Source organism: Notolabrus celidotus, chromosome 1 (genome assembly GCF_009762535.1).
Source record: "Notolabrus celidotus isolate fNotCel1 chromosome 1, fNotCel1.pri, whole genome shotgun sequence".
Classification (NCBI taxonomy): domain Eukaryota; kingdom Metazoa; phylum Chordata; class Actinopteri; order Labriformes; family Labridae; genus Notolabrus; species Notolabrus celidotus.
This window is the reverse complement of record NC_048272.1, coordinates 1029056-1044112: the sequence shown is the minus strand read 5'-3', so window position 1 is coordinate 1044112 and position 15057 is coordinate 1029056. Positions and strand designations below refer to the sequence as shown.

The window sequence follows — 15057 nt, the reverse complement described above, 5'->3', positions numbered from 1 at the left end:
AGTTGGACAAAACCAGGCAAGCTCAAGACCCAACACTATTTACTATGTATGTTAAGTTACATACTGTAAGTACAGAGAGAGAGTATACTGGCCACATATACAATTTTAATGTTTGAAGTGTTTGCTGTATAGTTTTGTTGATTGTTACTGTTCTGGTTTTTGTTTTTAACTCTGAAAAGCACTTTGAATTTCTCTATGTATGAATGGTGCTCTATAAATAAACTTGCCTTGCTATCCTTGCCTCTTTCCCCCTATTTCCAGTGTCAAGTTAGTTACTTGACATCAACTGGTCAAAGCAACACATGCAGCTAAGAGAGAGGAGAATTTATTCTTTCTCATAGAATTTGTGGCAGAAACAAAAAATACATTTTCTGCATATTCCCTACATGTCAAATTTTAAACAAAAGAAGGTGAAAATTGTATTAAAGGTGACATATCATGCAAAACTTTTTAATGGTTCTCTACCTGAAATATGTGTCCCTGTCTACAAACCCCCTGAAAATGAAAAGAATCCATTCTGCCCCTGTTCTGATTTCTCCACCTTTCTGTAAATGTGTGTGAAACCAGCCGTTTCAGTTTTCAGTGTTTTTCATACGTCACAACGCCATCCGGTCTGTAACAGGAAGTCAGAGCTCTGAGCTTGTTCAGCCCATAGACTGTATAAAATACAACTCAACCCCTCCTCCGTTTTTCATTCCCTGCACACGTGTGCTAACAAGGAGCTTAGGAGGGAGGCATGCTAGTTGTAGGCTGTCTTAATAAACACAAAGGTCGGTTTGACTCCCCACGTCTGCAGATTTGAAGATCTAGCGGATGATTTTTAGTTTTCATGGAAAAGTGCTAGCGCTAGTTAGCATAGCCACATAGCTACATGTTATTGTAGCTGTGTACCAAGACACACGTCGACATACTGACAAATAAAACAACAAGAAACACTAAATCTGTGACCAATGGTTCAGAAAGGTCCTGCTGCAGGCGCCTCTCCGTCAGGATCAGATTCTGGATCAGATTCAGAGGGTTGAAGTAACGCGGGTCTGTGAGCAGCCAACATGTAAACATTAGATCAACGTGCTGGAGAGCCGAGGCCACATCCACTTCCTGAGGGGGCGTGGTCAGAGAGCTCATTCTCATTTAAAGGCACAGACACAGAAAACAGCCTGTTCTAAGCAGGGCTGAAAAAGAGGGGTTTACAGGCAGACCAAAATCTGAATTTTGAAGTTTTTTTGTTTTTGTTTTTTTTAAGTCATATTTTAGGCATTTTTGCCTTTATTTGACAGGACAGATGAAGAGAGACAGGACATGTGGGGAGTAGAGAGCGGGGGTAGACCTGCAGGAAATGGTCGACCGGCCGGGAATCGAGCCGGCGACCCCTGCAATGAGGACTGTAGCCTCTGTATGTTTGGCACTTAGACCGCTAGGCCACCAGCGCCCCCAAAGTGTTTTTTTGAGCAATAAACTTTAAAGACATGTTTTGGGGACCTCTTAGACAAATATATTTTGATGAAAAATAGCAGAATATGTCACCTTTAAAACAAATAATAAACATGTGTATACTGTGATGTTTAAGTCACTACCGCCAGGAAAAAGGGGCGAAAGAAAGAAAGGTGACAGGGTTTGTAAAAAATAGCTGGACTTATCACTTCAGTGTGTCCGACTCATTGATTTTTTTAATTTAGGTTGTGTGTGTGTGTGTTTGTGTGTGTGGGTGTCACTTGTCAGCAGTCTTCAGCTGTAGCAGGAGGCTTGCACTCCACAAAACTTCCCTTGGGGTTTGACGGAGACCAGAATCAAGCTACATTAAGAGTAGAGTACTGGACTCCAAATGAATGCTTGTGTTGCTAACTGTCAACTGGTTGTGTAAACACAAATCATTAGCTGACATGTTCCATAACACACAAGGTGAAAATGTGTCAGTGTATGTTCACATCTTGCTTTTTGTTGTTGTTTCTAAATAACTCCAAAAATATTCAACAACTTCTTCATGATGCTGTACTTTCATACATCTTGTAACTTTGACTGCTGGTCGTGTGATCAGTCTACCTGAGGGTATATAACCTACCGGTGGAAATGTGCCTGTGTAAAGGATCCTCCTGGCTGTATGCTGGCCAAATCCAGCGTCTTCACAGGACTTTTTAAAGGCAGGTCAGAGTTGACGGCTCTGAAGCTGCTAAAATCATGAACCCCGACCAGCAGGGCTGCAGCCTCACGCATGGCTCCTACGTCCAGCTCCCTGATGAGAAACAACAAGAAGTGACTTTTTACTTTAATGCAACTTGAACCTAAATTGACCTGCCTTCAGACAGCTGCCATGTGGTGAGCACACATTGGGTACAACAAGTCTTCAGGTCTCCATGTTCCCGGATCAAAGTAGAATAATTTATTGGCTGGCTTATATAATGTGAAATTATCTGTAGCACAACGCCACGTGAGAGAGCAGAGCATGTCGCCGACCGGCTCGTTTGCAGGAGGGAGTAGGAGTGGGCCGGGCGCTCAGATTCTCTCCAGTCTCATGCCTCTGTCGCTGCTCAAATATGATCTGACAGAGTGTGTGAGAGAGGCAGAGATACAGCGAGCGGAGACCTGAGGAGTGTGCTGAGTGACTCACTAATTAAGATGTTGAGCATGAGAGTTCTGAATGAAGATGTGCTAGAGAGCTGCAGGAATCTCAACAGCTAATTTATTCCTGGATTCACTTTCTCTTTCAAAGAGTTGCTCTATTCTCTGATCAGGACTGTATTTAATGCATCCTATATAACTCAGTGTTTCAACTTACTGCAAGTTGAGCATGGCAAATAGTTTACTATATAGTAGCTAATAAAGTAATTCTTGTCAGACAAGTGAAGCATTAACTCTAGTCAATAACTCCTTATACGAGGGAATCCTTTTTGTGTACAAATCTAATAACACTCTCAATGTCAGCGTGCAGCACCCATGGTGGGCACACACATTAGCATGCCTCAGCATAGTTTATATTGCTATTAGCATAGCTTAAAGCAGCACTGCAGAAATTAATCACAAGGCTGCTAGTGATAAATCAATTCACACATGTATATCTACAGTGGGGCAAAAAAGTATTTAGTCAGCCACTGATTTTGCAAGTTCTCCAAACTGAGAGGTCTGTAATTTTCATCAGAGGTACACTTCAACTATGAGAGACAAAATGAGGAAATAAATCCAGGAAATCACATTGTAGGATTTTTAAAGAATTGATTTGTAAATTATGGTGGAAAATAAGTATTTGGTCAATAACAAAAGTTCAACTCAATACTTTGTAACATAACCTTTGTTGGCAATGACAGAGGTCAAACGTTTCCTGTAAGTCTTCCCCAGGTTTGCACACACTGTAGCTGGTATTTTGGCCCATTCCTCCATGCAGATCTCCTCTAGAGCAGGGATGTTTTGGGGCTGTCGCTGGGCAACACGGACTTTCAACTCCCTCCCAAATAAAAGCTTCATAAAGCGATATAGATATCCTAACCATAGTCTTTCAGTATGACTCCTACGGGTTACTAGCCGGACTGTCCACCATAAAAATGCTGTTTTGGAGGATATAAAGAGATTTCTCAACACTCAGAGACATGACTGACCCAGTCTATAGTACGAAGTTGCTAGTGCTATGTCTGTATCTCTTTATGAAGCTTTTATTTTGGTATTTCCGCTGGGCTGCAGTGTGAATTTGCATATCAGCTAAATATTTAGGATCGCAGAGCAACATTTAGATTTAACATTTAACATTTAGATTTAGATTTAGCATTTAGATTTATATTTAACATTTAGATTTATATTTGGCATTTAGCATTTAGATTTAACATTTAGATTTAGGTTTAACATTTAGATTTAGATTTTAGATTTAGATTTCATATTTAGATTTACATTTAACATTAAGATTTAGATTTAACATTTAGATTTAGATTTAATATTTAGATTTACATTTAACATTTATATTTATAGTTAGCATTTGGATTTAACAATTATTTTAACTTAAAGGTGACATATCATGCAAAATGGACTTTTTAATGGTTCTCTACCTGAAATATGTGTCCCTGTCTACAAACAGGGACACAAAACACAAAAAAAATCCATTCTGCCCCTGTTCTGATTTCTCCACCTTTCTGTAAATGTGTGTGAAACGAGCCGTTTCAGACTTCCATGTTTTTGTTACGTAACAACAATATCCGGTCTGTCACGGAGTCAGAGCTCGGAGCTTGTTCAGCCCATAGACTGTATAAAATACAACTCAACCCCTCCTCCGTTTTTCATTCCCTGCACACGTGTGCTAACAAGGAGCTTAGGAGGGAGGTATGCTAGTTGTAGGCTGTCTTAATAAACACAAAGGTCGGTTTTACTCCCCACGTCTGCAGATTTGAAGATCTAGTGGATGATTTTTATTTATCATGGATAAGTGCTAGCGATAATTAGCATAGCCACATAGCTACATGTTCATAGCTGTAGCTGTAGCTGTAGCTGTAGCTGTAGCTGTAGCTGTGTACCAAGACACACGTCGACATACTGACAAATAAAACAACAAGAAACACAGAATCTGTGACCAATCCTTCAGAAAGGTCCTGCTGCCTTTCTGGTAGAGGTTGGTTTTACTCCCCACGTCTGCAGATTTGAAGATCTAGTGGATGATTTTTATTTATCATGGATAAGTGCTAGCGCTAGTTAGCATAGCCACATAGCTACATGTTCGTAGCTGTGTACCAAGACATACGTCTACATACTGATAAATAAAACAACAAGAAACACTAAATCTATGACGTTCAGAAAGGTCCTGCTACAGGCGCCTTTCCGTCAGGATCAGATTCAGAGGGTTGAAGTAACGTGATCTCTGAGCAGCCGTGTATATTCAGCCAACATGTAAACATTAGATCAACGTGCTGGAGAGCCGAGGCACATCCACTTCCTGAGGGGGCGTGGTCAGAGGGAAAACAGAGTGTTCTGAGGAGGACTGAAGAAGAGGGGTTTTCAGGCATGCCAAAATCTGATTTCAAAGTGTTTTTTTGAGCATAAACTTTAAAGACATGTTTTGGGGACCTCTTAGACCAATGTATATTGATGAAAAAAGCGTGACATGTCACCTTTAATATATTTTTCACAACAAAATTAAATGTGAAGAAGATCACAAATATTCCTCTAAATGTGATAAAAAAGTGACTTTTAAAAATTCACTTTACATTTTTATGATGTTTTGGAGCTAAATGTGGAGAAATGTTGCTGTTTATTTTCGGTGTGCACAACTTTACAAACGGCGCCCCATAGAAATAAAACATGATTGTGTTGTGAATAAAACAAAACTCTTTAGAATGTCTTCTTGGGTATTTAAAAACTGTCATCAACACTGTCCTGACTTTTATAAACCAAACATTTAATCCATCAATCATGAAAATAATGAACAGGTAAATGAGCCATGAATATATTTTTGTTAAATCTCACACAAATATAACATTTTCTACAGTTTCTAAATCTTTGGTGTGATATCATGGACATATTTCACAACACACTTAAAAACATAAAGAAACAAGGAGATGATCTCGCTTGAATGCAATATTTTCAGACTCAATTCAATATTAAAACAAGCAGCAGCAGAAGTTCATACTTTTTGCAGTGGGAGAGATTGGGGGAGGGGGAGGAGGTGTGTGTGTGTGTGTGTGTGTGTGATGACGAGGGAGAGGCAGATCAAAGAGAGAACGCAGAGGAAGAGATGCTCTTGGGCGGAGGGATGAGATGGAGGCTGAAAATGAAAGAGGGGAATAATGAAGCAGAGACACTGGAGTGAGGAGAAGAGAGGGAAAATAAAAAGACACGGAGAGAGGAGAGAAGGAGAGGAGGAGAGGAGTGAAAGAGGGAAATAGAGAATAGAGGAGAGAAAATAAACACAGTCAGGGAAATGTGTGTGGGTGTTGTTCTGCGTGTGTATAAGCCCGCAGCTTGTCTTGCCCTACTTTCTCCCAAAAAAAAGTGAAGCGCAGAGGAACGCTCTCACACACACACACACACACACTCTCTCTCTGAAATGTGCTTCTTTACACTCCTTCCTTTCAATCACAGCTAAAAGAACATCATCTTAACTATTGGCTATTTCATCCATTTCCTCTTCCCCTCTCTCCCTCTCCCTCCTCTTTGTTTGTTGTTAGAGTGTCAGCTCAAATCAAACATTTTGTTTGACTCGCCCTGATTTGTAGTTTCCGGCGTGGCACGTGTGGATTATTCATGTGTTTAACGTGCCGTTGTTTCTGCTTGGCAGGAGATCACTGAGGGTGTGTCTGCGTGTGAGCCCAGGCCAACTTGTTAGATTGAGCTCCAGTCTGAGCTCATATTAAAGGGATGTTTCAGTTTTTTTTGAAGTGGGGTCGTATGAGTTACAGTACACTATTGCTCCTGTTAGCCACAATGAGTGCCGGTGAGCTCTTCCCCTTTAATGAGAAAATTCCCAGAGGACCGGCAGGTAAGCTAGGCTACAATTCTCTGCAGACGGGGCCTCCTATTTCATGTAATTTCACTAAAGTTGAGAAAATATGGTCCAGGAACTCATCATGGTGCAAATGCATGAACCAGTAGAAAAAATTGGAGCTATTCCGTTTGCCGTCAAAAACTCCCTTTGTTTTGGGACTATTTTCAGACGCACATGTGTATGTGTAAACATGTGTATTTACGCTGTAAAGGTCAGCTTTTTTGAATGTGTGTGTATGTGGTTTCTGGTGTTTTTGCAGCCAGCCTCAAGTTGAGGCTCGATGAACTGCAGTTTTTATCATTTCTGCATTGGCGTCATATTTTAGGACCAGGGGGATCTGCTTTGGTTTAAAGGGATATTTCAGTTTTTTTGAAGTGGGGTCGAATGAGTTACAGTACACTATTGCTCCTGCTAGCTTCAATGAGTGCCGGTGAGCTCTTCCCCTTTAATGAGAAAATTCCCAGAGGACCGGTTGGCAAGCTAGGCTACAATTCTCTGCAGACGGGGCCTCCTATTTCACGTAGTTTCACTAAAGTTAAGAAAATATGGTCCAGGAACTCATCACGGTGCAAATGCATGAACCAGTAGAAAAAATTGTAGCTCTTCAGTTTGCCGTCAGAAACCCTCTTTGTTTTGTTTTGGCACTATTTTCAGACGCACCTCACAGACCGGTGTTCTTCCGCTGCATGAGCACGGATACACGCCGATCAGCTGTTTGGATCAACAAGCACGTAGCATTTTTAGCAGTAAACACTTTTAGGAACAAAAACTACAAACTGCAGAAATGAGTGATTCTGACAGCGACGATGACATGCCGTTTACTGTGGACACAAGAGGATCCCTCTATGAACCAGAGTTTACAGAGGAAGAACTCCACATGCAGACCCAACATACCAACGAAGAAGAAGAGAGGGGAGAAAGTTCTGTGCTAACGAGTGAGCAGGAGAGATCCCACGTTACCTGGTGGTGCCGGTATGTTAACTGTGAGCCCATGCCAACGAACCCAGAGAGCTTCTGCTGTCAGGAGAGGGACTTAGTGACAACAATACTTCAGGACCTTTCTGAATCAGAGGATACCAGCGGCTCACATACGGCTCCAGTCTGCATCACTCATCATCCAGAGTTCCCTGCCTTACAGGAGGTTTGCTTGTTTGAACAGCCGGGATAAAGACAGGTACGTCCCATCTTTTAAATGTGCAGAAAAGTGACTTTAATTCACTCTAAAGACCGAGACCGCTACTTGATCCTGCTACGTGCTTGTTGATCCAAACAGCTGATCGGCGTGTATCCATGCTCATGCAGCGGAAGAACACCGGTCTGTGAGGTGCGTTTGAAAATAGTGCCAAAACAAAGACTGACAGCAAACTGAAGAGCTCCAATTTGTTCTACTGGTTCATGCATTTGCACCGTGATGAGTTCATGGACCATATTTTCTCAACTTTAGCTAAAGTATGCAAAATAGGAGGCCCCGTCTGCAGAGAATTGTAGCCTAGCTTACCTGCCGGTCCTCTGGGAATTTTCTCATTAAAGGGGAAGAGCTCACCGGCACTCATTGTGGCTAACAGGAGCAATAGTGTACTGTAACTCATACGACCCCACTTCAAAAAAACTGAAATATCCCTTTAATTTATTTCAGAGGTGAGGTGATCATGCATCCAATAACACACATACGAAGGATAAAGACAGAGAGTGAATGAAGGTTGTGTCTCACGTTTGGCGGAGGCTCCAGCAGAGATCACGGTCTGTGAGGGGAAGCAGAGAGTAGTGGGGGACTCCAAGGGCTATCCGGTAGACGTAGGTCCGAGATTGGGCACGGAAGCGGGCGTGGAAGTCATCAGGCACACGTTGGGCATGAGTGACCCTGATAGATGGAGAAGTTAGAGTGTATGTTGACATCAGCTCAGGCCTGAAAAGCTGAACATTAAGTTCCACTGCATGTTGATGGATGTGGATGGATGTGCAGTATTTTCTTCAAAATCACAAATAATTCATGTCTGGGATTCTGATGTCTGATGAAATCATTTTTCTAAATATGCTTCTTTTCATCCTCAAATTAAAGCAGCCCTTGAATGCAGATGATGACAATACTCTCACTGCTGGCTATGGTTGTACAATATATCATTATTGCAACATGAACCACAAAACCATCCCAAAAGTCTAGATTTATTGCAAGACTTATGAAAAAAACATTTTATTTTACATAAATATTTTTTACTCATTCAGTTTGTGCAAATTCTACCAATTGGATGAAAGCCTGAGTTTAAAGGCCATTCTTTCACATCATTTGGATGCAGTCGGATACCTTCATAGTGATAGTTGGTGTTAAAGGTGACATATTCTGCTCTTTTTCATCAATATATATTGGTCTAAGAGGTCCCCAAAACATGTCTTTAAAGTTTATTGCTCAAAAAAACACTTTGAAATCAGATTTTGGTCTGCCTGTAAACCCCTCTTTTTCAGCCCTGCTCAGAACAGGCTGTTTTCTGTGTCTGTGCCTTCAAATGAGAATGAGCTCTCTGACCACGCCCCCTCAGGAAGTGGATGTGGCCTCTTCGGCTGTCCAGCACGTTGATCTAATGTTTACATGTTGGCTGAATATACACGGCTGCTCACAGACCCGCGTTGCTTCAACCCTCTGAATCTGATCCAGAATCTGATCCTGACGGAGAGGCGCCTGCAGCAGGACCTTTCTGAACCATTGGTCACAGATTTAGTGTTTCTTGTTGTTTTATTTGTCAGCATGTCGACGTGTGTTTTGGTACACAGTGACGAACATGTAGCTATGTGGCTATGCTAACTAGCGCTAGCACTTTTCCATGAAAAATAAAAATCACCCACTAGATCTTCAAATCTGCAGACGTGGGGAGTAAAACTGTGAACAATAGCAGCTCTACCTGTTAACCAAACCCACCTCCTCCCTCCCACCCACTTCCCTCTCTGCCTGTATGAATGAAATAAGATCTTGGTTCACTTTCAACTTTCTAAAATTAAACAGTAATAAAACCGAGGTTCTCCTCATGGGCACAAAATCCACCATTTCCAAGCTCAACAGTTTTTCATTTATCATTGACAACTCCTCAGTTTCTCCCTCCTCCCATGTTAAGAGTCTGGGTGTCATCCTTGACAGCACACTATCATTTCAATCCCACATCAATAATGTCACTCGGTCTGCATATTTCCATCTACATAACATCAACAGCCTCCGCCCGTCCCTCACACCCAACAGCACTGCCACACTCGTTCACACCCTGGTCTCTTCATGCATTGATTACTGTAACTCCCTCCTCTTTGGTCTCCCTCTCAAATCCATCCATAAACTCCAACTGGTCCAGAACTCTAATCCAGAACCCCATCCATCAATCACATCACTCCCGTCCTTCAGCAGCTTCACTGGTTACCGGTCAAGACCTGCATTGATTTCAAGATCCTGCTCCTCACCTTTAAGGCCCTCCATAACCTCGCTCCTCCATACCTCTCTGAACTTCTCCACATCAACACACCCAGCCGCTCTCTCAGGTCTTCTTCTTCCATTCACCTCACTACACCACCCGCCTGTTTAACCACCATGGGGTCCAGAGCCTTCAGCCGGTCTGCTGCCAGCAAGCAGAACTGTACACAAGTCATCGTCCAAAAAAGCAAACATTGCATCTCTTCTCACAAAAGAGCACACCCGTCCTTATAAGGCTGCCAAGAACCCCACAAAGACAAATGCTTCTGCTTCCACAGATTCAGAGGCTGGAGCTCTCTGATGTGACTCCAGGATAATGCTGGGCACTTCCTGTGTGTCTGTGTCCAAAACAGAGATACAGCTAAGGAAAGATCATGTCATGAATCATGGTTCCTATCAGACACAAATTCCCCTTCATGATGAAATCAATAAGTTCCTATTAATTTCATAGGGTGTGTGGTCTCTCAAGGTAGACTGATGTCTTGATCAAAGTTCCTCACAAGCATATGAGTCTGTTTTGTGCAAAGCTTGGAGCAAACTGTGCTGGAAAATACAAATCAAAGACTCCCAAAGACAAAGAGGTGGCTGTGTTGACTGTGTGAAACTGCACAAGCTGTTGTGATAACTGGGCAGGGGATTACGTGAGAGATCCAGTTGCCTTCATGGCTTATAATACAGCAATTAACATTTTGTTGACTTTTTGCAGATTTTAAAGTTTGTCGAAATCTGAGCCCACACTTCTTCAAACTAAAGTGCAATTAAAGACATTGCATTCAGAGGCCTCTGCAACTACAGTGGATGCTATTACTGAAATATACACAAAGCAAATTTCAATTCTAAAACATATAAAGTTACACAAGATGTTTGATTCATCCCTAAGGACCACTGTCTATAATTTGGTTTGGTTTCATAATCATGCTTGACATGTTAAAGTAAATAACATACAAATCCCCACCATCTCTCTACAATAGAGCAGAGATGTATTAAAGGTGACATATCATGCAAAATCAACTTTTTAATGGTTCTCTACCTGAAATATGTGTCCCTGTCATGTCTACAAACCCAGATTTGAAGATCTAGTGGATGATTTTTATTTATCATGGATAAGTGCTAGCGCGAGTTAGCATAGCCACATAGCTACATGTTTGTCGCTGTGTACCAAGACACACGTCAACATGCTGACAAATAAAACAACAAGAAACACTAAATCTGTGACCAATGGTTCAGAAAGGTCCTGCTGCAGGCGCCTCTCCTTCAGGATCAGATTCTGGATCAGATTCAGAGGGTTGAAGTAACGCGGGTCTGTGAGCAGCCAACATGTAAACATTAGATCAACGTTCTGGACAGCCGAGGCCACACCCACTTCCTGAGGGGGCGTGGTCAGAGAGCTCATTCTCATTTAAAGGCACAGACACAGAAAACAGTCTGTTCTGAGCAGGGCTGAAAAAGAGGGGTTTACAGGCAGACCAAAATCTGATTTCAAAGTGTTTTTATGAGCAATAAACTTTAAAGACATGTTTTGGGGACCTCTTAGACCAATATATGTTGATGAAAAAGAGCAGAATATGTCACCTTTAAACAGTGAGCTTGCAGTGAGGCATCTGAACATAGAGCTGCAGCCAGCTGTGCCGATGTGACTGTGCACCTTGTTTTGTGCAAAGAGTATCATTCTTACAGTTGTGTCCATGTGTGTGAAGAAACATAAAGTTAACTATAACAACAGTGACATACAAATATATGCATTACTTTTCTGTCACATTTATATAAGCACAAGCATTTTATTTTTTACAATAGTGCACTAACAGTGTCTATGTGTGCGTGAGTGTGTGCACAGTCAGTGAAACTAGGTTACGTTTCCAGGGGAGGAGATTGGGTGTGACACGTGGCAGAGGAAACCCTTGCGTCTGCCTTCAGAGCTTGCTACAATGTGATGTGACAGCCTTTGCCTGGCCTCCAAAACACACACACACACACACACACACACACACACACACACACACACACACACACACACACACACACACACACACACACACACACACACACACATCAAATTTTCATAAGCAGAGTACAAAGCTTGGCCTCACACATTTGGGAACTGGGGCATTGTTTAGCATGGCACCATTTTGCTACTCAGCACTTTCCCTCCTATGGGAAAAGGTCCATTCATTCTCAGCTAATTGAGGCTGTATTTTACAGCAGCAGGATGATCAGTGAACCCTGCAGCTGAAAATATACTTTTAACAGAGTGTCGTCTGTGTATAAAACCTTACTTTAGCACTTGTTATCAGTAGGCAGCAGACCTAAACTAAGGGCCAGCATGGATTCATATCACAAGGTTTTCAGTTTCCTCTTCTATAAGATGGTTGTGTGCACCCGAACTGACCATGTGCTGTTATGAGAATGAAAACTTCTGCACATCATCAATGGTTATTAAATATTTGATCAACGATGATCCGTTGCACCACTAGTTGTTACTATGTGTCGTTTGACAATGTTGTTGCTATGTGTCGTTACTATGTGTTGTTACTATGTGTCGTTACTATGAGTCGTTTGACAACGTCGTTGCTATGCATTGTTGCTATGTGTTGTTGCTAAAGGTCGTCTTGATGTGTAGTTACTATGTGTCTTTGACAACATCGTTGCTATGCGTCGTTACTATATTGTCGTTGCTATGTGTCGTTTGACAACGTCGTTGCTATGCGTCGTTACTATGTGTTGTTACTGTGTCGTTACTATGTGTCGTTTGACAACGTCGTTGCTATGTGTCGTTACTATGTGTCGTTACTATGTGTCGTTACTGTGTCGTTACTATGTGTCGTTACTATGTGTTGTTACTATGTGTCGTTTGACAACGTCGTTGCTATGCGTCGTTACTATGTGTCGTTACTATGCGTCGTTACTATGTGTCGTTACTATGTGTCCTTACTATGTGTCGTTACTATGTGTCGTTTGACAACGTCGTTGCTATGCGTCGTTACTGTGTCGTTTGACAACGTCGTTGCTATGCGTCGTTGCTATGTGTCGTTACTATGTGTCGTTACTATGTGTCATTACTATGTGTCGTTACTATGTGTCATTACTATGTGTCATTACTATGTGTCGTTACTATGTGTCGTTACTATGTGTCATTACTGTGTCGTTACTATGTGTTGTTACTGTGTCGTTACTATGTGTCGTTTGACAACGTCGTTGCTATGTGTCGTTACTATGTGTCGTTACTGTGTCGTTACTATGTGTCGTTACTGTGTTGTTACTATGTGTCGTTTGACAACGTCGTTGCTATGCGTCGTTACTATGTGTCGTTACTATGCGTCGTTACTATGTGTCGTTACTAGGTGTCATTACTATGTGTCGTTACTATGTGTCGTTTGACAACGTCGTTGCTATGCGTCGTTACTGTGTCGTTTGACAACGTCGTTGCTATGCGTCGTTGCTATGTGTCGTTACTATGTGTCGTTACTATGTGTCATTACTATGTGTCGTTACTATGTGTCATTACTATGTGTCATTACTATGTGTCGTTACTATGTGTCATTACTGTGTCGTTACTATGTGTCGTTTGACAACGTCGTTGCTATGCGTCGTTACTATGTGTTGTTACTGTGTTGTTACTATGTGTCGTTTGACAACGTCGTTGCTATGTGTCGTTACTATGTGTCGTTACTGTGTCGTTACTATGTGTCGTTACTATGTGTTGTTACTATGTGTCGTTTGACAACGTCGTTGCTATGCGTCGTTACTATGTGTCGTTACTATGCGTCGTTACTATGTGTCATTACTATGTGTCCTTACTATGTGTCGTTTGACAACGTCGTTGCTATGCGTCGTTACTGTGTCGTTTGACAACGTCGTTGCTATGCGTCGTTGCTATGTGTCGTTACTATGTGTCGTTACTATGTGTCATTACTATGTGTCGTTACTATGTGTCATTACTATGTGTCATTACTATGTGTCGTTACTATGTGTCGTTACTATGTGTCATTACTGTGTCGTTACTATGTGTCGTTTGACAACGTCGTTGCTATGCGTCGTTACTGTGTCGTTTGACAACGTCGTTGCTATGCGTCGTTGCTATGCGTCGTTGCTATCCGTCGTTGCTATGCGTCGTTTCTATGCGTCGTTGCTATGCGTCGTTGCTATGTGTTGTTACTATATGTCGTCTTGATGTGTATTGTCCCCTAACACTAATTTATTTTTCATGCGTCATAGCCTACTAACAAGAACAATCAGAATTAAAGTCAAAATATAGAAGTATATACTTTATTTTTGGGTACTTGGATTATAATGCAGACACACTGCTGAGAACAAAAAGCATGTTTGTACTCTCCATTTCCTGTTGGGTTTCACATTCTAATCAAAGCGGTAATTTCCATTTAGCTGGATGAGTGTGTAAGTCTATGTGTGTATATTAGTGTGTGTGTGTAGTAATAGATGCTATAGACCTGAAAGCGGAGCAGGGATAATCCTCTCTAACCTTCCCTCTGCAGGTTTAGGGATTAGCAGGATGCTGGGAGCTTCCCTTTCCCCCCCTCCTCCTCTCTTCTCGGTGTGTTTCCCAAACGGCTCATTCTGTTTCTCACTCTCACACCTCTATCTTCATTCAGACTGTATGTTACCTTTCCTCACACTCTCTCTATCAAACTGGGGATCCTTGGTTATCAGCTGCTGCTATCTTTTCTCATGTCCTTCTCTGCTTGATTTGAAATATGTACAAACATCTTGGACGGCTCTTTGACTTTTTAAATGCTCTACATGTAAACATTCGCCTTCTACTGAGCTGTAAATGCCAACTGTAGGAGTGGATACAAAGCATAGTAATGTAAGCACAGATCTGTTGTAGTTTGTGGTTCTGACAGGAAGTGCACAGAGGCACAGGGTTTAATGATGCTGATCAAATAGTTCCCTCAGGACTTGAGTGGATTTACCAGGTTTTCATCTCTTTATGTCTACTAGAGCGAAAGCATTATTAAGGATAGCAAAAATGATGGAATACAAATTATTTTGACAATGATTATAGAAATAAAATTGTGAGGTAAGAGTAGTCAAGAGGGCTGGTACCATATGAGGTCACCGTGATTTTTGGCAAATGTATGACAGTCAGTATTCAACATAATGAATATGCAGAAAAAAAACATATAGAAAACTACGGTGG

General features: G+C 41.7%; 1 protein-coding gene across 3 annotated transcripts in view; it reads right to left on the bottom strand.

The window, feature by feature from the left end:
- The window catches only part of pusl1 (pseudouridine synthase like 1), a 31936-nt gene that overhangs the window by 11294 nt on the left and 5585 nt on the right, over positions 1 to 15057 (bottom strand). For 2 of the 3 annotated variants that reach the window (XM_034680291.1, XM_034680282.1), the window contains exons 4-5: positions 8166 to 8315; positions 2060 to 2230 (exon numbers count right to left, since the gene is read on the bottom strand). In XM_034680291.1, the coding sequence (XP_034536182.1) occupies positions 2060 to 2230; positions 8166 to 8315 (321 nt within the window). The remainder of the gene's footprint in view (positions 1 to 2059; positions 2231 to 8165; positions 8316 to 15057) is intronic. The other variant, XM_034680298.1, reaches the window with a different exon arrangement.